This window comes from Saccostrea echinata, unplaced genomic scaffold (genome assembly GCF_033153115.1).
Source record: "Saccostrea echinata isolate AGI-Se365-2 ecotype Australia unplaced genomic scaffold, CSIRO_AGI_Sech_v1 ptg000009l, whole genome shotgun sequence".
In the NCBI taxonomy this organism is placed as follows: Eukaryota; Metazoa; Mollusca; class Bivalvia; order Ostreida; family Ostreidae; genus Saccostrea; species Saccostrea echinata.
Window position 1 is genome coordinate 17,922,501 of NW_026889758.1, and position 26,115 is coordinate 17,948,615.

The following is a 26,115-nucleotide window of genomic DNA, read 5'->3' on the forward strand; positions in this document are numbered from 1 at the left end:
ACAAACTAAAAGTAGTCTTGCTTAAATAATTTCACTAAAACATAAAAAAATATTTACACGTAAATGATGCCATTATATAGCTCAACAATAAATTCATAGTGTATATTTAAATTAAAGCAGCATTTTTTCTGCTAAGAACTAATATGCTCTTGAGCTTATGCTTCCATTCTGTATCCATAAATTAACATAAGTATACATCAATAAACCTACCATCTATCACATAAACATACATTTAATTTAATGTTTTTTTTTTTGTGCAGTATAATGTATTATTAGCAATAAAAGATGTGCAGTGGAAATCTGGTGTTTCAAAAAGTTCTGAGATTAAATTATAATTATAAAGCAAATTCCAACCCCCTAAAAGGACCTACATTGTAGCTACATGTGAAACAAAAGCACGAGTAATACAACCATAGCATGTGAGTAATATGTAAAATTGTAAAAATTCTTTGGAATAAAGCAAACACAGAAACCACATATATAATTGAATACTAAATCATCATCTAAAGTAAGTTTTCTGGGAGAGTCTCTAGATCATTAAGCTACCAGTGTAAGACCGAAATCAATACAGTTCCGTTACCCAAAATAACCCTGAAATACCTAGAATCACACTTACAACCACAGAAGCAGCATTCCAAAGGCTTCAACAGTCATTTATACAATGTCTCTCCACTCAGTGTCACTCACTGTCACTAGCTGGGCTCTCCTTGGAGGATGGAACTCTTTCATCCCTATGGTCTATCTCAATCTTGTAGTGATACTTGGCGAGATACTTAACCCATTTTTCTGGTGGGGTGGGGTTCTCTACGGAGATGGAGCGGACCTGTGACTTGGACACTGTACAGGATGGCATGGTAAAGTCTACGGTGGTGAACTGCTCAAAGGAGTCAGGCATTTCATCATGGGCTCCAAACTCCAAAGTCAGTTTGAACAAGTGAGAGGTATAAGCACCTGCCAAAATATTATTAAATAACTTATAAATAACTGGTTGCAACTTCCTCCAAGGTAACCATGTGGAGACTACCTAACTACCAAATAGTTTTAATGATCTGTCACCATTTTTTACTATGGAAACATTATAAAATTAAAGTTCAACAGTGATCAATACTAAGTTTGATGGTTGTATAACAATTCATAAAACCCATAAAAAGATAAAGGAATTTTTGTTTTACAGGAAGGGGGGTGGGGAGATGTTTTAAAAATATTTTCCGTTTTTCATTGATTTCTAATAATGAAAAACAATTTTTACCAAAATTAAAGAGTTATCTCTCTTAGTTTCCCAAATAAGTTATGTTTTATGAAAATTCACATAAATATCTATATAAATATGAAAAATCATTCAAATCTACCATTGGTCCTGTTCTTAGCAGCAAAATTGCAACCCAGTTTTGGAAAAAACAGGACTTAACCAATGTAGTGTAATATCAATTATTTCCTATGTAGCTTGTAACACAAGCTTTGATTGGTTTCAAAGTCAGGTGTAAATTTCCTTACACCCGACTTGAGCCAGGGGTAAAAAACATGACGTCACAATGCATAGTTTCTCTATGATAAAAAGCAAATAGCGTGACGTCAGGATGCATTGTAGGACGTAGTAAATCTTATCGATAGCTTGAAACACAGTTGATTGGACTTTTTTTAAAAAGAATTTATTTGAGTACATAGGAAATAAATTTGTTATCCAGATCCAATCAAGGGTGTATGGGGATTTACCCCAGGTTGTATTCCATACACCCTTCAGCCTTAGGGTGTATAGAATAAAACCCAGGGTAAATCCCTGTACACCCTTGATTGGACCTGGATAACTAAAATTTCAACAGAAACTATTACAGATGTTAATGCAAGATCCACAAATCTGTGTCAGTGGTAGAATGAAATGCAGTCACTTTCATTCTATCATCTGGACAATAATAAATTTAACTCTAATTTGAAGTTATTTTCCTTTCTTGATAATATTTTGATGTATATAAAATTAATGCATTACAAATATAAATTAGATGAGTGTAGTTTCCATGTTTACTGTGTACTGTGAAATCCATAATATTCATGGGGTTTTAATTTTTGTTGTTTTTGTGGCATGAAGAGTCCCATGAATTCATATCCTCTAAGAAATGTTAAAATTTAACTACCGGTAATATACAGAATTGTGTTTGTCTCACTTGAACCATGAAATCAATATCCACAAACCAATATTTTGTTCTCAAAGCACAAAAATTTGACCCCTTGAAAAATAGAGTGATTTTACAGTATGCTTTTTTGGTAACCACATTTAATATGTTCATCAGAATTTTAAAGGATAAAATACACACAGGTTTATGATTACCATCTTGATTAAAATGAAGAGTATCATGTTGACAAAAAGGTTATCAGAGATTACTAAGCTCTTTTTATGGAATGTTAAATTATCTATAAATAAAGGCAATCTCATACAAAATAAATATTCATCTGTAAGACTATCATTTATATGAAAGTTCATCATAAAAGGATTTTCATTATACAGAGCTCTGCTAAAACAAACATCACTTGCAGCATTGAAAGCAAGGTGGTTTAAGTATTTTGGTTGATCTCAAGATGCATCATGCATACAGATCTGGTCATGATAAGCAGTAAAAAATACTTTGGGAAGCCCCCTGCGCTAAAAAAATTAAATAGGCTATTTATGAAGAAAAAAAATATGAATGGATCAGTTACAATATCTTAAGCAAGTCTACTGGTATTGAATCCCTAGAAGCATCATTCAATTTTGGTCCACGAAGGCTTATAGTCCAAAACCTTTAACCTGGTCACATATCCCACAAATGTAGGTTAGATGCAGCATCTAAATAAAAAATGGTAGTGTGCATTCCTTGATGTTTCATACATGCAAGTTTGATCAAGGTAGGGCTTATATTTACTTCATCCTCACAATGTCAAGGTTTTGTGATTTCGGAACTGCACACAAACCCTTGACATAAGTCGCTATTTAAAAGTTGGGCTTGAGGTTACACATGACGTAATGGGTAATTATAAACTAGCCACTGAATGAGAATATATTTTTCAAATCCGTCGTTAGCAAATTGCCCAACTCCAGAGCATATCTTTTGTGATTGTAAGGAGGACAATTTCAAAAAAAAAAAAAAATCAATCTCCGATGTTTCGTAGAATTTATATCTAGTCACAAATCCTACAATATTGATACTTTCCATTTAAAGAGGAGTCAAAATTGTTTACAAAACTTACCTACAATAAAAGCTGTTTTCTGATTGGTTCCAGTCCTAGACCAGGAACAAATGAAATAGTAGCTTTCTAGCCCAACTTTTAAATAGCGACTTATGTCAAAGGTTTGTGCAGAGTTCTGAAAGCACAAAACCTTGACATTGTGAGGATGATATTTACTTAAGAATGGAACAAACACCAACAACTAAAATTTCTTAGCAAAATTCCCAAACCACAATGCTCAATTGAGTCAAATTTGTTCATTGGGTCCAACATATAACAAGTTTTAATTGCAATTTTGATGATTGCACATCAACAAATTATGGTCTTATGGATGTTTGAAATTGTGTCCCATGTGAAATGGAAAATATGACTTACATCAGCTTGAAAGACACTGGCATATTGATCAAAATTTCAAATGCTGGAATTTGCCAGCATACCCCCCCCCCCCTTCCCTCCTGCATACTATGGGCCTCTTACTCCAGTAACATACACTCACATATAGAAAATATAAAGGTGCTTATTTTTAAATTCTGAAATAATTTACCTTCATTTTTTTCTGGCAGTCTAGGAATACGCCATACTACAGCTCTGTTTAGATGTTCATATTTGGCACTCCCTACATCAGCCTCCATCAGTGTCGGAGTCAGCAGTCCTTGAGCAATCATAGTCAGCCTCTCAAGACCCTTGATTTTACCAGGTTTACGAGTGGAAGATTTAAATGAGCCATATCTGAACCTCTTTTCATATCGGAACAAGTAAATCCATTGTTCAGGAATTGGAAAATGGACCTCAATGTTCTCACAGGGAAACTGTCCATGCTTTTTACTGAATGAATGATAACCTGTCACTAACAAATCACAGCGTATTTCACATTTTTGTTCTTTCAAAGTTTGCTGAATTCTGAGCTGCAAAGGGAGTTCTTTATTTTGACGTAACCTCACACGGTATCTCAGAACCTCAAAATGACAAGCATCAAGTGGGTGAAATTTTATGTTGTTTGTCTTCTCAAATTCATCTTTATCTACACAGCAGTGAAACTCCACATCTTCCAATTTGATCCATTCTTCTGTTTTAATTGGAATGATGTCATGGCGACCCACAACTTCTTTTCCATCTCTCCGCCTGTCATTCAGACCAATTTCACACATTGGCATCCCAGTGACAAAAGCCAGGAAGAAGACTCTGACTCTTGCCTTCTGCTTTAGAAGAACACCTGCCTTATCTAGCTCTGCTTCATATTCATCCACCACTTCTGCACACACTTCTTCCTTTACGTATGTCAAAGTTTTTTCTCTATGGGCATCCAGATTCATAAGAGCATTTTCAATTGCCCTTCCAAATGATTTGATTTCATTTCTATCCAAAGAACCAAGTTTCATCATTTCTGAGACTTGTGGAGCATGATCTAAGATCATTGTTGCCTTTGGTTTCTTGACAAAGGAAGGGGTTATCCTGTCTGTCTTTATTCCTACACGTTCACGATAAAAGATGTATTGAATTTTCAAGGTGTGGATTTTTCCATACTGATCATAATGCTGCTGAGACACATCAGATACTGAATAACAAGGCTGAAGAGGAAGTTCATGATAGCACTCATCACTGCGTTTTTCACTAAACACTTTGATTACAGGACCTTCTTCTGTTTTAACCAAACGCACAATAACACCTTTCCAGAATCTATTCGTGGTAAGCTTTTTCTTAGTAGGCTGTCTAAGCATGAGTTTCCAGCCATCCTTTTCTTCCTCTGGATAGAAAGGTTCTAAAGGTTCCAAATTCTGTTCCTCTTCTGGAGTGACACTCTCTGTTGTGGATATAGTGGTAGAAAAACTGACAGACTGCTCTGGCATTGAAGATTCTGCTTCTTCCTTTTCATGCATGATTTCAAATTTAGCAAAATCCTCCTCTGGTGGTGAGTCCCTATCAAAAGGATTTACTCTAGGGGGCTGAGGGGACTTGGGAATTTTTGGAGGTGGCTTCAGTAAAGGCATTGCTCCAAGATCAGTTGGAGGTTTGGGTTTATTAGGGTCTGCAGCAATAGGTTTGATTTTCAATTTGAAAATGTCATCATCCTGATCCTCATCCTCATCTTCCTCTTTGTCATCTTTTCTCTCTGTAATCTCTGCTTGGTTTATTTGGTTATCTTGTAATTCTGATTGAGTTGAAAACCCTGCTGCTTTTTCATATGTAATGAAGTCTTCATGAGATTCCTGTATTGTTTTGAATGGATCAAAATCATCCACTCCTGATTTTATTGGCTCAGTTTTCTTACTGTCATTACCCATTAGAAAATCACTGACATCTGACAATCCAAAATCAGTCATATCCTGTGTTTGTGGGGGTGCCGAGTCTAAATCTAAAAATGGATTGCTTGTAATGTCAGCACCAATCACTACTTCACACGTGTCATCAAGAAAAGGGTTGTTTTTCCCCAGTTTTGGTTGATTCACAATTTCTATTGCACTATCTGATGCAAAAATGTCATCTTTAAAAGGATTGATGGAATGCTTTTCTATTACATTGTCATTTTGAGAGCCCCATGCTAAATCTACATTGGATAAATTAGACTTGTTTGCCAGCTCTAGAAATTTTTCCTCAAAAACATCTGTCCTCAGGGAATTTTCATCTGTTAAAAATGGATTAAGGTTATCAAACTTCCCACACTCCTTATTAGATTCTGAATCAAGTTCTGAGTTTGTGTGGTCAACATTATCTTCATTGTTTTCATCTGAGGCATTTGTTAACCCAAATCCAAAATTATCATAAACATGGGGAGAAATTGAGCGACCAATTGTATTGTCCTTGCACCCATTGAAAGGATCAAATATTGGAGCAGCATCAGCTCCCATTGGTGAACCAGTTTCTAAAACATTCTCTTGCTGTTCTCTTTTTGTTGAGAGATTTTCTGTGTTGTCAAATCCAAAAGGATCTAGTGATGAAATTTGATCAGACTGTTTTTGCTGTGTGCTGCTTGTTGATGTATCTAAGAAAGTTGAATTTACATTTATTGCATGGGTTTGTGAGGTATTTGGGGTAGCAGTATTTGATGAAAATGGATCCAATGAGTCAAGCAAATCAGCTGATTTTGAAGAGGAGTAAGATGGCTTTGTTTCAACAGATGCTGCTGCCTCTTTCATGGTATCAAGTTGTAGAAACTCATCTACCAGGTCACTGACAAACTTTGACGTCATAGAACTAGATTGTGTTGATGTTTCTATCCAAGAGCCCTGATCAAATCCAAGAGGAGTGGTCCGAGCTGAAGATCTTGCACTGTGCATGCTGCTTCCATAAGTCATGTCCCCTTCATCAAAGCTACTATGCATACTACTTCCATACTGAGAGTCTGTGGATGACATGAAACCATCTAATTCTAGAAGGTCTGGGTTAATGTAAGTGTTTGTAGATTGAATTTCCTTATTTCCATTGTCCAAATCATCCGACAAACCTAGTAAATCTCCCTCAATATTTCCAGAAATATTTTCAGCTTGCAAATTGCTAAGATTTTCCATGCTTGTCCGTAAACTGTTTGCTGGGGGTTTGGGAATTCCTCTAGGGCAGGGTACAGGAGTAACAGAGAGCTGCTGTAGTTCCAGATTTAACAGTTCATCATTATCACAGATCTCCTTATTAGCTTTTAAACTCTCATCTAAGATCAAAGTATTTTGATCTCTATCTGAAATTTTCTTTCCTTCCATATCATCAGCATGATCCTCAGATGATTCAGAATTTAATTTTGTTAGACTGGATTTAGTTTTAAGCATGTTCAGTTTAATTCTATCCTGCATCTGTTGAAACACTTGCCATTCCTCCGACTTCTTTTCACTGATTTTCTTCTCTATATCCTTGAAGTCCTCAGTCAAGAGCTCTTGATCAGAGTTGGATGTTTTGGATGAAGTTTTGGGAGACTTGAAGGGTGATTTAATGGGTGACTTCAATGGACTACGAAATGGTGATTTTGCTCTTTTTTTGATGAAATGGAGTCCACCTTTATGTTTTTCTTTGAAATTTGACTTTTCTGTTTCACCAGGTTCTGAAGATTCAGCACCTGTGCTCTCTGGTTCTGTAGGAGAAGTTACTTTAATCACTAAGTTGGAGGACTCATCAAAAGATTGTGAGGACATCTCTAAGGAAACTCTCTACCTGAAAAACAAGAGAAACCCTGATTGTAATGTAAATGACAAAACTGACACATGCAAATTTTATATAAGAAAACATGCCACTGCACCTACATTATAGATGACATTTAAGGATATCCAATGACCATAAAGTATGAAATATTGGCAGTCAACAGTATAACAGAAAATCATGCCACAGTACCTACATTATAGATGACATTTAAGGATATCCAATGACCATAAAGTATGAAATGTGGCAGTGAACAGTATAAACAGTAGAAAGACTGCCGCCATTTTAGCAAATCATATTGATAAAATTAAAATTTGATTATGGAAAACTAAACCTCAACACAGCTAGATTAAACACAAGCACGTCACTAATATATCAGCTCAGTCTGGTAGAAATCAATGAAGACTGCTCAGTATCCACAACCATGCAGGAACGTCAGTACAGAAGAGAGGAGTAGCTGACTGTGTCTTTTAATGCTTGTGGAGCTATAATATTCCCATTAATAGGTGGACCTAAGCTGTCAGACAATGATTCTCTCCCAGTACTGACATACCCATATATTATCTTACAGCATTGATTTGCAGCCTGGCAATCTAAATCCAGGGGAATTTCCAACTATTGCATTCGTGCTCCTCTAGTTATTGATTGCTATTTTTAAGTGATGCAAAAATTACAAAAACACCAATTATACCAAGGAATTTTTATGGAGCCTTTTTCATTATAAAAATGACAGATATTGTCAGATTATGTTAAAATAATAAAAAATGTCAGTCTTAATGAGCTGATTTGCCATTAATGACCAATTTTTTTAAAGGAAAATGTTATAAAAACTTGAAAACATCATCCCAGGAACACATTATGAAATTCACTACACCAAAAACCATATCTAAGTGCAATTTGATCAATATCTGATTGATCAAATATAATAATTGATGATATTGATCTGATATGCCATGGATCTGTAGGGCTGCTACAGATTTATATCATACCTCCTTTAAAAAACAGTACTTGTGATAAAACATCTATTTTTTTTTTTTCATTCACATTCTCTTAATTTCAAATTACTGTTCTTTATATAATAAGCTTGTAAGTGATTATTATTTATTTGTATTTGCTGAAGTAAATGTACACTGTATTTTATTACAAAGTATGTAATAAACCCCTGCGAGATGATATTCATGACTTAAAGAACTTTCATGAGTTGTTCATCATTGTTCATAAATGCTCATAAAAGATTCATAACAGCTTCATAAAAGTAGTTCATGAATTTAATTCATGAACATATTCATATTGAAAAAAATTTATACTTCATGAACAATGATGAACCTTCATGAAATTCGAAAATCTTCAACATTACACAGCAACACAAGTTTCATGACTATTCATGATTACTCATGACTCAGTACAATTTAAATTCTATGATTCAAATTTATTGATATTGAATTTTTAAAGTACAATTTTAATTAACTGAGTGTTCTCCATTGGTAATTGCTTAACATTACATGTATTACAATACTGTTCAATGTTGAAATGGAAAGACTAAATAGACTGTAGAAAAGCTTGCTGGAGCTTTTTTTTTAACATCATTATAGACTATCAGTTGCAAATCAGGGAATTTATGTAAATTTAAGTCTTAAAATGCAAAATATGTATACAATTGTGGTACATACACATTAACATGAATTGTATTTTCTCATGTCCATTTAAGAAATACATGAATCATCAATGTTTTCAAGTAATGATAACCATCACTCACAGTCCAGTATGTTTAAAACAAAAAATACAATTTGATCCCTAAAACTTATAATTTATTATTTAAAAAAAGCCTCCATGCCTATTGCAACATTTTTGTTCATGGGCATAAATGATTCTAAAATTTACAACATATATTTATTTTTTTATAAGGTAACATCTTAAAGTAGAAAATAAAAATTGTGAGGTTAATAAACATGTTGCTGAACATCTGAAAAGATATCATATTAGTCTTGTCTATGATGTCAGTTTCAAATTGTGTGCTTGCATGAGAAGATCCAGAACAACTTGGTTCCATAAGAATCATACTCCTGTCAATTCTCCTTCACAGATAAACATAGCTGATTCTTGCGGCTGATTCTTCTGTCTTTTGGAATATTTCAGTTCTATAGTTGTTTCTTTGTTAGACCTGTAATAATTGTACGCTCTTTATGAAAGTTATATTTTAAATGAATAGCCATTGACAAAAAAAACCCCAAACAAACAAACAAACAAAAAAAAAAAAAACATTCAGCAACTATCTGCGTAGTTTCAAACGTCTATAGTATGCCTGTGATGACTTAAGTTTCAATTTATGTGAATAATTTTGATGTATAAATAGAAACACAATTGTTTTACCTGAATTCAATAAGCTAGATAATTAAAAAAATGTTAAGTTTAAATACTATATAAAATTATTTCCACATAATATTGGTACTTTTTGCCTACTAAGTAATCTGTGAGGACACGGATTGTGTCAAACTCTGTCAACTAACAACACTATGTATAATTTTAAATCGTATTTTATCTCCCTCTTGTTTCATTCTTGAGAAAAAAGCAAATGCCTTGCCAATCTCATTTTGAAATTCGAACAAACCAAACAATAAATAGGGCCATAAAAATATAATTAATTTAAGAACATTTGAAACAACAACCTTGTAGGCTGTGCACACGATATCCATCCCCCGATTTTAACATCAGTGAACATGTATAAAACAGATGAAAACTTACTCATTGACACGTTGTGAGCTGATGAATGCAGGCGGAACAGTGCTGATCTTTCTGTGGATGTTGTTTGCATGGTGTGCATTTAAAATATAACCTCCAATGCAGTGTATATTGTAAATTCTGAAGTTTACAAACTTCCCCCACCGCCCACCGAAAAAGGCCGCCATCTTTTAAGCGGGTGGCGAGGCAATTCGTATCAATAATTTTTCACACCCATTTTATTCAAAGATTTTTTTAAAGTTTGTAGAAACGTTAGCATAAATATATTGAAAAAAGTAAAACTTTATTTAATATTACCAGTACACGATTAACTAGGCCTATTTATTCATCATTTTTTATCAAGGTACCCCAAACAAGTTGGCGGCCAATTAATATTACGGGTATGATTTGAATCGCAACCTCAATCGTTTTTATAAAACGTCGTTTGATTGGACGCTTCTGGTAGCTGATTTATAACATCATTACTGATTAGTTAAGCAGTAACGCGAGCGGCAAATTTTCATTGATTGAAAGGAAGACGTGCTTTGCATTGTCAGAAGATTGTCGATAGATCTAGATTCTGTCAACGTTTTTTTAATGGAGTGTTAACTATTATATTCATAGAAAGGAAGGACTGCAATACAGAAAGCATGTGGTAAGAACATAATTTTTTAAATTATTTTGGTTCCAAATTTGTTGATAAGCACTTGTTGCATGCATGCCCAAAAAAATATAACTCGGAGAGAAATATAATTTAAGTTATTGTTAAATGAAATGAATTTAATGAAATATATTTTAAAAATTTATTTTAAAAAACTTGTGTGTGTTGGTCTCAGAATATTTTTTTTTAAATTTTATAATAAAAATTGGAAAGGGGGGGGGGGGGGCATACATACCCCCTTGTGCCCATGGTCTAGCTCAAATTGAAGGAAAAAAAGGAAACTTGATTCTAAATTGAAACTAAAATCATTTTAAAATTTTCTTTACAAATTGACTTTGACTCCTCCCTAAGGATTCCTGATTCTTTAAAAATTAAAGACCAAGTGTTCTGTATAAAAGACAGGTAATTCCTATATTTTTTCTGGCCTCCAGTTGCAGCATCACCACAATTCCCATATTATTTAAAAGTATCCTGTTCCCTGTAATATTTATTTCTATTTGGCATATCATTTATATACATGTATATGTATTTTCAGGGAGAGTGAAATGAAAAACAAGGCCTATTGTAAAAGAGCATAAGAAAAAAATTACCACATCATGATTTAAAGGATGGATTTCAATTTTGGATGAATTAGTGAGTGATCCAGCAGACACCCATAGAGAAAAATTCATTTTTGGAATGTGAAGAAGCAAAGTTGACAGGGATTACAAATGCACCACAGGCATCTGACTTACTTGAATGTGCCAAAAGAAGAACACAAGTGTCGTTTAAAATTCTGAAACTGATCCAGGCTGTACATGTAATTGTTTAAGAGTGTGTTGGCTAAAAGCTGTATACATTTATAAATTCAGTGAATTAATACATAGCATTTAGTTCAGAATATTGTAGTTATTATTTATATATTATCAAATTTTGAATAGAATATTTATGTACATGTATTTTGAGGGTACTCACAGTAATTTGGCCTTCTGTCAAATTATGTAATTCAAGAATAATGTTCTTAAAAAGTTCCTGAAATGTTCATGAAAGATCATAAAATTGGACACTTTATGATTTCATGAATTCTTCAAGCAAGTTCATGAATTTTCAAGAGTAGTAAGTAGTTCATGAACAACCCACTATTCATGAATATTCTTTAACTTGGTTTTCATGAATAAAATTCATGAAATCATGAGTCAGGGTTCTCACTAGGATTTTGCTAACTTGAGTCCCAGGACTCAAGATTTCTGAGAAGGTTGCGTCCCAGCTAAATTTGATGCGTCCCAGAAAAATTATGTTGAGTCCCAACTAAAATCAGAGACATATATATGTCTCTGCTAAAATATTGCAGTATTCTTCCATCCAAACATCAATAAAAATGTTTATCATTTTATCAGTTTGTTTACGCAATATTAACATATTCAAGTATATAAACTGGTAATGCATTCAAGCCATATTCTAAAATACACGCGTAATCAATTGCCATAAAAATAACTTGGTGTTTATAAAGCTAAAATTAACTGTTGCATAATCAACTAGTACCCAAAAGTTGACTGTGTACAATCACAGGTGTCATGTGCAATGAGGCGTAACTAATCCTGTCGGTCGTCTGCACTGGGTGAAATTCACGAGATAATCAAGCCCCATTGTGTATACAAGCAGTAATTATGGTTTCTGCATGTAGATAACACTCAAGATTCAAAAGTGTTTTTTTTTTTTAAGTTTGGCATGCGACACTATTATGACTGGACTAATAAACATGAAATATCTTATGATCAATCCCTGTTTAAAAAAAGTGAAATAAGTACAAGAAAAGTTGTTTCTTGGATAAACTTTATGATAGTTACATGAAGGTTTCGATTAAATATTTCTTTGACAAATCCTAACATCTAAATTCCCCGTTTTCGAAATCTCCCGAATTTTCTCGCTAACGAGGACGCGTCCGATCACGAGTCCGCGGACGCATCGTTTTTAAGAACCTTGCGTCCCAAGGAATTTTGCTGCGTCTAGGACGCAGATTCTTGCGTTAATGAGAACCCTGATGAGTGTCCAATTTTAACTTCATAGGATCATGAATATTTCATGAGCAGATTCAAGAATATAATTCATGAACTTTTCTTAAAAGTTCAAGAATTATTCTTGATATTCTCGCAGGGGAACATACCCTTTTCAATATTACATCCTGTATCAGCCCGATACACCAATATTAACCAAAGGGCCACAGCTGATATTGGTTGTCTTGGGTTGATACAAGATGTGATATGGAAAAGGGTATATAGTATTCTTTTTGTGTTATTTATTTTAGCATATTCACAATTTTGTGCAAAAATAATGTAGGCAATAGTCATTGACTCTGACAATAATGATTCACTTCAAGTGAGTTTTTTTTATTTTCATTTTTCATAATGTTTATGACTTGGTGCTCTACTAACTCTAATAAAATTGATTGTATGTTGTTTTACGTCCTGTTCGAAAATTTTCACTCATATAGAGACATCACCATATACCGGTGAAGGGCTTCAAATTTAGACCTTCACTTGACACTCACGGCCATTGAGCAGTGAGGGTTCTTTATGGTGCCAACGCCTACCATGACACAGAACAGTTGATACCTATTTTTCAAAGACTTAAGTCAGTCATGGCCGTGATTCAAACACACTACCTTCAAATCACGGAGCGAGTGCTCTACCGACTGTCAGCTACCGTGACGGTCGACTCTGATAAGAAATTATTCCTCTAAAGCTTAAAATCTTTTAATGGCTAATCACCTCATAAAGATTGACCATTCTAATTATTTAAATTTTTTGTGACAAATTATTGAGTGGACAGATGAGACACCATAAACAAAGTGTGTTTTATCATAGATTATAGCCATGCATCAATCTTGCAAATTTACTCTTTGATGATGCCCATAATACTACATGTGTACTTACATCCACTAAATACTTTTTCTCCTTTATTTCTAATGAAAACTGATTGTTGTTCATCTAAAGCAATAAACACAATTTTCTTTTCAATTAGTCCTAAATCTGTCTGTATGGCTCTTCCATCAATGTAATATACCAATCAATAATACAATATTTCATGTACTTTCACTTATACTTTATATGAATAATGTAAAGATATAATGTATGAACATAATTATTTGCAATAAAATGTCTTTCTTTGTTTACTTATACAGGGATGAATACTTGTAATCATTCTTGCAGGAAAAAAATTAACATAACCTAGCTGCTCAAAGACATCTGTCTAAAAAATCAAACGAAAGCCAAATTCTTAAAAGCCATATATAGGGGTCTAAGTTTCTTAAATACTTCAATTTGTTCCCTATAAATATATACTTTCTGGACCAGTTTAAACCATTCTGAAGAATTGCAGGGAAACAACTTTTTTAGAAACACAAGCCATGCCCTCCAACCCATTGATCCAAAAAAAAAAAAAAAAAAATCCAGCTGAGCTCTTCAAAAGAATTACCCATTATGCAAAATGTCCTTTGACCCAATGATGCTGGCTAAGCTCCTCTGAGCAGAACAACCCATGGTGAAAATACAAAAACATTTCAACCCAATCCCTGCCCTCTAAATCATGTATATGTATTTATTAGGGATGGCAATATATTACTTGTTAACTGGTTTTTGGTTGAAACAGTTAATGGTTATTAGTAAGAAAATCTGTAATCAGAAAAAATGAAAATGTGTAAATTTGAATGTTATTTTCTCAAATTCAGATTTAATAAAACAAGATGCATTTGTGAAACACTCAGATGCCCAAGTATGGCAACACATGCCTAAGATTAAAGTTTTTAGAAGTAGTTCAAGGTCAAGAGGTCAAACACAGGACATCAGTAATCAAAAATTAAAAAGTTCACCTGAACAAATGTTATCTATGAGTGAAGGCAAAGCCTCACATCAATGAATGTTCTTGTTACTTTAAAGTGTTCAAAAATATGCAAAATCATGCAAAAAGTTTGGTCTGGGTAGGTCTAGGATTAATAGTTCTTAGGAATGGGCCTCCTATTTCAATCACATTGAAAATGTAGGCAAAGGTTAAAGTTTTGCAGAACAAAATTTAAATGCCCTTCAATCTCCAACTAAGGGGGCATAAAAAAATCCAAACACTATAAGCGTTGATATAAAGTAAGTGTTTTCACAAATTTGTTTTGCACTCGAGAAAATATAAAAAAAAATCCTGTCCAACTCATGAAATAAATTCCATTTATCACATGTTTAATCCTTTACACAGTGGATATCTGTCATATATTGTTTTCATATCAACATCACAATGGATTTTTAGGTGAAAATGATGAAGCCAGATAAGGTGGATTCATATAGAGAAACTGTGTAAAACATGCAACTGCGTATAATGTAAAACTTGATAGAAAAGAATTTTCATGGTTTGTAGGTGGATATGATTTTTATCCAACTTGTTGTGTGTTTTCTATCCCCTCACCAAGGCTTGGGGATAAAAAACACACAACTCAGATAAAAACCATGTCCAACCACAGGTCATGGGAGACTAAAAGACATTGAATATCCTCTATATATTACATGGAAGTACTGAAAGCACCAATTCAAAATCAAGCTTGTGCTAAATTTTGAATAAGTACATGTACCACAATAACATTATCTGACTAAATCATGGTGCATATAATAACTTTCCAACCAAAACTGTTTACAAGTTATTGCATGGTAAACAGACATCTATTTCTAGCTACCAAGAAGCCAAATGGCTTTCTATACAATGACCTGAAAAGCAATTCCATCAAGTTTCCAAGAGAACATTCCATGATGTTATTTTGACTATCGTAACTCAAAGTTGAAAGTCATGCTAATGGACTGAAATCAATGGGGTTAAAAGATCATTGGCCGGTTTACCCTGTTATACCCCCAATTCCCATTTCAATGCTATGGGCAACAAGCTAAACTAGAGGCCCATGAACCAGAATGACTCTTAAATTATATTTCTCTTCATACTGAAATAATAAAATTACCTATTGAGGTCCCAGTGTAGGGTTTCTGCATTTAGTTGTTCATATTTATGACCAAAAATTTCCTGTGTAAAAATTATGTACCCCTAGTGTTGAACCATTTTGATCTCAAGGCTTAGAAATAACTTGTACAATGTGAACCTTCACTGCATGACATTTTTATTTTATATTGGAAAAGGGTATACAGGTTTTTAAAATACTTGTAAATCAATTCTGTAGAAGATTTTTAAAATGATTCCTCTCAATATTTGCTACTTCTTTAAATTATCTCCCTTTCACAGATGACATAACATGTATAATTAATAAATTAATAACTAAGGCTAGTATTATTGAAATGGCCTTTTTTTTTTAACAAAAAGTCAGAAGCATGAAAAGTTTCTGACAAACATAAATTAAGGAATTTAAAAGGAAAATCAAGGTATTCTAATTGAAAATTTCCCCCAAAATGTGCCCTACACCTGAGTTTGACGTGCCCTCTTGAAAAATCTAAGCCTATGACCCATTTATTTTTTTGGCATAATTTGCTGGTAAATTGTCTTGTTAACACTGTCCTTTAATATGAATAAAAATTCTATTGCAGAATTTTTTTCAATGATCACTCTTATACGTACCCTACACTGGCAATTCCCCATTACTTCCTTTGGTAATTATCGATTTCCATCGTCAACTTTTGAAACGCTCCCCATTAAAAATCTACATTGATGACCATATGATTTTTCTATTGATTTTAACTCACCAAAAGTCACTTTACCTCATATTAAAATTTGAATAAAAAATCTATTGCAGAAATGAATTAGGTCTGTCGTCAATAACACACATACATTCATGTAGACAGACAAGCATGTATACCTTTGATCTAAGCAGTAAATCCATTGAACCTAACGGGCCCAGTTGAGCCAAACCATCACGGTTTCTAGCTATTAGATGTTCCACTATAATGAATATCTTTACCTTAAGTACAAGTAATTTTTGCGCAATTAATTCTGTTTTCACTAAAAAAAGGTGTTTTTTTTGTTTTTTAGATAATGATCTGTACATACCAAGGTCCTGTTTTAGTATCTTCCTAGTACATTGTATATTGAACACTGTAATTAAATTGTAAACCTTTCCTATGATAAGAATATTATGGAGAAATTAGAAATTATTGCTTAAGTGGTAACAATAATAGTGAAGGAAAATATCACCATTAATGACTGAGGAAATGCCACAAAAGTCGTCAGCAAAAATATTGGATCTAATATCATCTGGATTATTTAGTATGTCATCAAGGCCAACATCTGTTACCAATATTAAAAATTCATGTCAAGTTAGTATATAACAAAACTGCATCAATTTCATATTTTTTGATGATCTCTAAATTTCAATACATGTATATTAATTAAATCTAGCCCCAGGTGGTGCAGTGCAGATACATTTGTACTAAAAGAGATTGGTTCATTTTTTTTTTAGCAATTCATCACTGTATTCTGAAAAATAAATACAATGACATGTAGTTAAATTTTTCATGCCTAAAAATTTTACGGTATTTAAAATTTCATGTTCAGGATTTGTTTATCAGGAGGAAGTCATTTTTGACTTCCATACACCTGTTGTTTTTGACCAAGGGAGGGGATATCAAATGAAAAAGGGTTTCTTTTTGGTAAAATAATTTTTTGTGAAATTGTTGGCAATTAATAGCAAAATCAAATGAGGATGGGGGTAGAAGGGGGGGGGGGGGGTAGAAGGGGGGCTCAGGAAATGGTGATAAATTTCTTTGATAAAGTTATTACAGTCCAATGTTGACTATCATCCACAATTATATATATGTAGTATTATATGTAATTTAAATAGACCTTGTATCTATGGAGAGGGCTTTATAATATACATATATGTAGGCAAAGCCTGCTGCCAAATTTATTTATGCTTTAATTCAAGGAATAACTGTCTAGTTTTTTGGTTTTATGATGTGATCAAGCAATTGGCTTTCGTGATAATTTGCATAAACCCTAAAGGCATACATGCATAAAATTATCATGCAAGCCAATGAATTGCTTGATCATCATCATAAAACCAAACAAGAGGCCCATTAGCCACAACCCTTACCTGAGTCAATATGGCCCTGCTCCTCTTCATCAGTAGATTCTTTCTATATGTAAAACTTTGATCCTCCATTGTTGCCCCACTCTATCCCACGGGGTCATGATTTTTTACAAAATTGAATTAACACTACCTGAGGATGCTTCTATATCAATATGACTATTCATGCCTTTGCTGTTCTTGAGTAGATTTTAAAAAAAAAATTCTTACATATACCTATGTAAAACTTTGATCCTCCATTGTAGCTCTGCCCTATCCCCCATGGGTCATGATTTGGTAAACATTGAGTCCTGATTTGTACAAACTTCAATATACACTATGCTTCTGAATCAATATGACTATTATCATGACATTGCTCTTCCTGAGAAGATTTTTGATGATTTGATGAGGACCTAGCCCTTCATTTGAATAAACTTGAATCCCCTTCACCCAAGGATGCTTTGCAAGTTTGGTTGAAATTGGCCCAGTGGTTCTGGAGAAGAATTAGGTAAAAAAATGTGAAACGTTTACAGACAGACAGACTGACAGACAGACAAATGATAGATAGAATGTAATCAGAAAAGCTAACTTGAGCTTTCAGTTTCAGTGAGCTAAAAACTAGACAGTTATTCTTTATATTTACATGATTCTGTAGATTTATGTGCTCCAAGCCCAGCCCACTAATTTTCCTGCCCCGCAGTCACAATCTTTTTTAAAACCAGATATTGATGAACCCAATAGCTTTATGAAGGAATCAAACTTTTTTATTATTTGTAGTTTTATCTTGTACAAATTTGAAAATGTAAAAATACCCATGAAAAAATGTACTGCATTGCATTTTTGCAAATTCCCATGTTGTAATTTCTGTACATAATATACTCATATCAGATACTGTGAAATCAGTAATTTTTGTGGGGGTTTAATTTTTCGTTGTTTCCGAGGTATGAAAAGACCCACAAATTCATGTCCACCACGAAATGTAAAATTTCATATAACACATTATATAACTACTCAACAATTCTTTTTCCATGAAATGAAATCCCCATGAACCCATATTTTTTCTTCAGACCATAAAATTTGACACCACAAAATTAAGTATGTGTTTCTATAGTACATGTATTAACATTTTTGCACTGTTTGATATGAATGATATATCAACAACCAATTTCTATTTGGAAATGCTGCCATATTAGATACAACAATGTGCCATGTGACATAATGTTAACGTTGGCTATTGGGCCGATTTATTGGGCTAATACTGGGATGCAACATAAAGACTAGCATGTAATAATCTATATAATTATTAAATTGACATGTGTTTGGTTTTTTTTTAACAGCTGCACTGTTTGGGAATACCAAGCTTGTAAGAGAAGAAAATTTTTCATGGAATGCAGTAAACCAGACCATAAACCTGGATATATCATCCCATCTTTACAAGATATATCCTTTCTACAGTCTTAGCTGTAAAAATACCTTATGACCCAAAATAGAGATTCTGATTTGTGCTGGGCCCCAGGGGAAGATATCATAACCAGGTGCGGATCCAGGAATTTAAGTTAGGGGAGGTGCAAAAAGTGGGCAGGGGGTCTGAGGGCTACCTTAAGGTCCAGAGCAAAGCCCTGGTGGGGGCCCAGGGGGCAAAGTCCCTGGATTCTAGAGATTTTGCAGGGTAAAAATGAGGTCAACCAAGTAGACATTTTTACATTTTCTCGACAAAAATATGAGTTATGCCAACTTTGACAATTTTAGGGGGACATGTGCCGGGTGTGCCCCCTCTTAAATCCGCCACTGATAACATGTTTAAAACAGATCTTAAGAGGAAGTTGTATTGTATCAGTTGTTAAAAAACAAAGCTAAGACTGCCTTTCTTCTGTCTAATTTTTGTACTAATCCTCAAAAACACAACAAGTAAAGGGGTTTCTTGAAAGCATTCTTTCAGATTTCCAATACTCTGTAAACTTTGGCTAGTGTAGATTCCACTTGATAGGCACATACACAAACTAGGGATCATAAGAAAGAGAAAAATGCAATAGAAGCTGACAAAAGAAAAGGAAGGGAAAATGTGAGAAAATGATTTTTCCCCATACCACCCCCTTCAGATGCATGATTGAAGATACATAAAAATCTCTGGCTTTTGTCAAGGACATACACGTATGCATCAATGATATTCAAGATAAGAATTGGTTAGTCCTAGCCTGTATAATTTAAGAATATTTTGATACCATAATAATACAAATAAGAATATAATTGCTCTATACATTTCCCACATGAAGCCAATGTTTAAGGGATCACTATGATGCTAAACATGCCAAATATCTAAATTTGTCAAAATTTATTCATAAAGCATTAACATGATTAATTAACATGAATAATCAACATAGACAAAAATCACATTTTTGAAACAAAAATGAACTTGTGATTAAAATAACCCTCCAACCTCTAAGCAATAATGTTTCGCCAACCCCTTACCAAAAATCAATGGACTAGCAGCCCTGCATTGTTCCTGTGAACCGATGTTGGCTTCAGACAAACTGCACATTAAATGGAGGTCTTGCAATGGAATCAATACAAAATCCAATGATCCAAACTGAAGCCATGAGTCTTAGATTCTTAAAGAAATATTCTACAACTTCGGTTCTTGAAAGTTATACAGCATTTCTGATGTCCATGCAATTACTGAAAGAGCATTATCCAATCATGTGTCAGACAAAATACTATTACACTGTACTGAGACCTTTCTTCCTCTGAAATGTGTCTGCTAGCCAGAGTAAAACAAAAAATCAATTTATATTGATCCACTGTGTATTTTTCATATATTCAGTGATGCCATCATCTTCCAGTATAGATCCAACTGTCTCTCCAGCACAGAGGAACCCCATTCTATCAATTGATTTAATTTACTTGGGAATTGACACACTTGCTTATTCTTACAAAACTGTAATCAATTTCTTTTTATTACCCAGCAATTGATCAACAAAGATCATTCTTTCAGCAGCAAGTGTTGGACAAGAACTGGCCACTTTAATCATGCTAACTGGCAGAATCAACAGAGATTAAAACCAATCATAATTAACATTCTTACATTTTATTGACTTATACATACACATATTGACAGTCACCTGAGTATCACGAGTTCCTCATGCTCTGGCCTCTTTAGCCCTACCTGGACCTACCCTCATGTGTAAAAAAACAAGAGGCCCATGGGCCACAACCCTCACCTGAGTAACTTTGGCCATGCTGTTCTTTACCAGATTTCCCACCTTGTAATACATATTGGGGCCCCGTTCTACCCAAGGGGGTCATGATTTGAACAATTTAGAATCTTTACTACCCCAGGATGCTTCCACATAAGTTTCAGCTTTACTGGCCCAGTGGTTCTTGAGAAGAAGATTTTGTAAAGATTTTTCCTAAATATTTCAATGTAAAACTTGGATTCCCTATTGTGGCCCCGCCCTACCTCTGGGGGTCATGATTTTAACAATTTAGAATCTACACTATCCTGGATGCTTCCACATAAGTTTCAGCTTTTTTGGCCCAGTGGTTCTTGAGAAGAAGATTTTTTAATGACCCCACCCTATTTTTGTCTTTTCTTGATTATCTTCCCTTGTAAGGGGACTTGGCCCTTTATTTTAACAATTTAAACTCCCCTTCACCCAAGAATACTTTGCACCAACTTTGGTTAAAATTGGCCCAGACAATGGTTCTTGAGAAGAAGTTGAAAATGTGAAAAGTTTACAGACGGATGGATGGACGGACAGACGAATGGACGACAGACAATGGGTGATCAGAAAAGCTCACTTGAGGTTTCAGCTCAGGTGAGCTAAAAAAAAAATTACAGTTTGGTGAGGACTCCATAATCATTATAATGTTTACACAATTTGTCTCCAAAAGGTTCAGGAGTAAAGAATATAAACTGTAAATACATGTATTTGTACCAACTTAGCCTCACCCTTGGACCTGATCTCTAGACCGGGGGAAACAACTTTAAAGTTTTTGCAGAGGCCTAACTGCTCATTATAATTGCTTCCTAGTAATGTAGATTTTCAAAGACATTTTAAAGAACTTTCAATATATGACCAACTTAGCCCCATCCTGGGGCCTGAACCATGGGACATGATATCATGAATTTCAAAAATTTTGTAAAGGGCTAAGTGTTTGTTATAATCATGGAAATAGATTAAATGCCTATGATAAGAGAGGAAAATTTTCAAATAATGTATTTTCAATAGTGACCAATAAGCCTGAACCATGGACCCAATTGCAAGGGCCCTGGATTTTACAATTTTTGTAAAAGATGGGTATTTATTAATTCAAACAGATTACCTCTTACATATCCATGAGTAAAGAATATGATTTTATTAGATATGATGCATTATCAATATATACCTTCATTAATCAAGTCCCTTCCTGGAGTCTGAACTCTGAACTCAGGGGTCATGAACTTCACAATTTTGGTGAAAGGCTCTAATGCTTATTATAATCATACAGACGTTTACTGGTTGCATGTTAGATTCCAGGAGAAGAATTTATGCATTTTCACTATATAATCAATAGAGCCTCATCCTAACATTGGAACCTCTGGCCCAAGGGTCATGAATTTCATGATTCTGGAAGAGGTGCTCTTGTTAATCATTCTACCATGCACTTAGTTTGTTTGCTAATATACAGGAGGAGAGAAAAAGATGTAAAAAGAATTTATTCATTTTCATAATTGTAAAATCAAAAGAATCCTTGACTCTAACACTAGAACCCTGACCCTTTGGCCATGAATTTTACAATATGATACAGGGCTCAGTGTTTGTCATATTGGACTACTTGATATCCAGGGCAAGAATAAAAAAAGTTTTTTAAAGATAACCATTAATTTATATGGTTAAATTGGCCCCATCTCTCATGCCCCAGGGAGGCAGATATCAAGAAATTCACAAATTTTGTTCTCCCTTGCCCACAGATGTTACAATGTTATTAAAATACAATGTATACCAAAATTAGTTGAATCAGTGATTCAAGAGAAAAAGCTAAAAATGTTCAAATGTTACTGCACAATGATGGACAAAAATGTATAGTAATACCTTGGTTCATCTGGTGACCTAAAGTTAAATTTTTTTTTTAATTTACTATATTATATAATATAGCACTTCTACTAAAAAAAATACAGGTACATTGTGCAAAACAAATCACCAGGAAAAGAAAGACAACTCCATCCAACAGCGGTTTACCATTTTTTTTTTTTTAATCATTAAGAAAGAGAATACACTTTTATAACACAATATTCACATCTTTCTGAGAAATACTTGAAGTACATTTAGTCAAGGGTCATATCACAATCATGATTTAAATACCAGTAGTAATGTCATGAGAGCTATAGCATAGTGGTTGGTGTGTTAGTCTCAAAGTAAAATGAAACTCAGAATTTTTATTGCTACTTCATGTACTTCGAACCCCAGGAATACCATATTTAATCTTTTTTTATAACAGAATAATTTTTGCTGAGAAAATCTTCCTCAGAAAATTTTTATCATTACTTCATAAACATCAATAATAAGAACTTTACTCTAAATACTTAGAATTCACAAATTTAATATGATTTTTATATATCTGAAACTATTGGCATTCTGCACGCTTTGTTCACCCATCTCCTTTAATTCAAAATATGGGTATTGTAAATATCATTAATGTAAATATTTTTATGAGCATAAGCCGGTGCTGCCGTTATCATATCTTTTAATGTTGTTGTTTATTATATTTAACTGTTAATTAGAGGTATAATCATTACTAATGAGTGTAGGTAAATTTGAGCCATATTAGGAAACAGTGTTTTTCTCTTGGTCTATTACCATTTGATTTATAATAATAATTTGACCTCAAAATCAGTTGGAATCTTCAAGTTCCAGGGAGTTAATATATATATGATATAAAATGTAATTACAAAAGCTAAAGTTAAGTTTCATATTTTATTATATTTTATTGCAAAAGCTTAATATTAAGGACTTTTTAAGTTGTAATCTAGAAACAAAAATGTTACAAACAGACAAATGGACAGACCCAAATTAATATCCTCTCATTTAAGTGAAAGTGGGCAACAAATATTCCCCCTAAAATATCTGTCCTGCCATAGGCCAGTGTATCAAAACTGAATATTGACAATGTTTTACATTAATCTGACAAACTGAAACTTCTGAAATCTTGAGAAAAAATTATTCATTAAAAAAAAAAAAACCCTTCTATGGCCCAATCTCTTCCTCAGTTGGTAGTAACATATCTGAAACTTTACTACAAGCTGTAGTTTCCACATAGTTTAATTCTTTTCATACAATGTGTGTCATTTGTCTTTTCTGCAATCTTTTATAATGCTGTAGCAGATATATTTTTTTGTAAATCCACATGAAAATGCATGAATGAATGAGATTTATCTATAACTGTGGCTAAATTTAGTTTATCATCATACCTTTTATAGCTATCAGTGTACATTCATCATATTTTTATGGTCATGCACAAAATCTTAAGCTGTACAAGACATTATCTAATTTAGTACCATTTGGATATTTAAGAAGACTGGAAAATGTATTCCTGGACCAAACCAAATTATGGGGAAAAGTCACAGACAACGAAGATTTAAGAATTATGATGCCAAAGAATCTAAAGCTTCCACTTATGTATTACATGACTTTAATTGACCCAACATTTGACAAGTGCTCAACAGAAATAATTCTTCTCTAGAAATTCAGAAAGTCAGGTTTTAAACTGGAGTATCATACTTGACAAATCCAAAAACCATAAAGGCCAATTATTGAGTTCTGAAGAATCAGTCTGGCAGGTTACCCGGTTAAGTTAGCAATATGATGCACAGAAATTACATTTTTTCACTTTTCTTTAAGGGGGGGGGGGGGGGGGTGTCATACGAAAATGTGAGTTTATAATATATATTTTAGTTCTTATATGAAAAGGTTACAGGTACATGCATTTGGGTCCAAATTATTACAAATCTAAGTGTTGACTTTCTAACACAGATCCATGCAGTCTACACCATTAAAGGTTTCAGAAGGCAAGCTTTACATTTAGTCAATTAACAAGGTGGGTTGTTAATGACTATGCATTTTTTGGGGTCCAAAACTTCACATTTTATAAGAGTTTCATTGTATCTGATTGTTCATTCCAAATTCTTAGAACCTGTGAGCTAGAGATCTGAAGTATAATTTTATTATTTTTACACATCAGTGTGTAACATTGTAACTTGATTTTTGTGTTGCCTAGTACAGAGCAGAGACACTTATATGGACACATATTTTTGGACTTGTATTGGTTGGCACTAGGAGCCTTTTGTAAAATACCATGGTTACCATCCTCCTGTTTTTTCAATATGACCTTTGACCTACTTTTCAAAACACTTCAGTTTACTGTTCAGTTCGGTTTATTAAAGTCAAGAGTCATACATCTCATTATAGACAATATATTTACACTTCATATTGCCAAAATACAGCATATTTTGGACATTTGAGAGGTAGTTGTCTGTGTTATTTAGCATGTGCATTGTTTGTCATAAGACTTTATGAAAAATACCAGTGTTGCAGTCCACATGACCTTGACCTTTGACTCACTTAAACTGTATGATATACAGTTACATGGTCATAAACTGATTGAACTTTAAATATACTGTGAAGATACATTAGGATTGGTCTACCAAAATGGAATGTACTTCAAATAAAATTGTTGACTGACAATTGCAGTAAAGAGAGACTGAAATCTCTTTCTAGTTATAAATCTGAGGGATTGTTGAATTAAACATGACTGTATGAATAAAATACATAAATAATTACTTATAATTGTTCATTTTACCTTTGAGGTTTGATGAATCAATTATTTCTATTTGATTGTCACACTTGATGATAAATGCTATTCTTCTGCAGTCTTTATTTGTTAGATTTAAAACAAATGCATAAACTATAGTACTGGTATGCAAATAATTACCTGACCACTCTTAAACTTATTTATATCTTTAATGATGCTATAACAGTGGTTCCTAATGGAACAGTCTCGTCATTCAAATCTAAATGCTTTTAATTTGAATATTTGTCATTTAATTTTTTTATCAGGGTAATTAAAGTTTAATTTGATTTACAAAATAAACTAATTCTGTATCAATTAATACAAATTCCACAACAGTATATACAAGTAATGCCAAACAAAATCAACAAATTCCTGATCGAGAAAAAAATCTTTTAATTATGCATGGCTTCACTGCAATTCAATCTCAGTTCTGGATATTGGAAGAAGTCTGCTTTTCAAACATCTTCAACAGTGTTAGTTTAAGTATTGATTATACTGTTTTTCCTTAGTATTGTTGTTACCATGAACTACAGAAGACCATACAAATCATGTACTGGTAATCTCAAGC

General features: G+C 33.5%; 1 protein-coding gene across 1 annotated transcript in view; it reads right to left on the bottom strand.

Annotated features, from left to right (window-relative positions):
* Positions 1-20: 20 nt before the first annotated feature.
* LOC133181930 (uncharacterized) overlaps positions 21-26,115 on the bottom strand; it is a 27,957-nt gene continuing 1,862 nt past the window's right edge. The window contains exons 2-3 of the mRNA XM_061316580.1: positions 3,743-7,335; positions 21-951 (exon numbers count right to left, since the gene is read on the bottom strand). Of these exons, the coding sequence (XP_061172564.1) occupies positions 680-951; positions 3,743-7,316 (3,846 nt within the window). The 5' untranslated portion in view covers positions 7,317-7,335 and the 3' untranslated portion in view covers positions 21-679. The remainder of the gene's footprint in view (positions 952-3,742; positions 7,336-26,115) is intronic.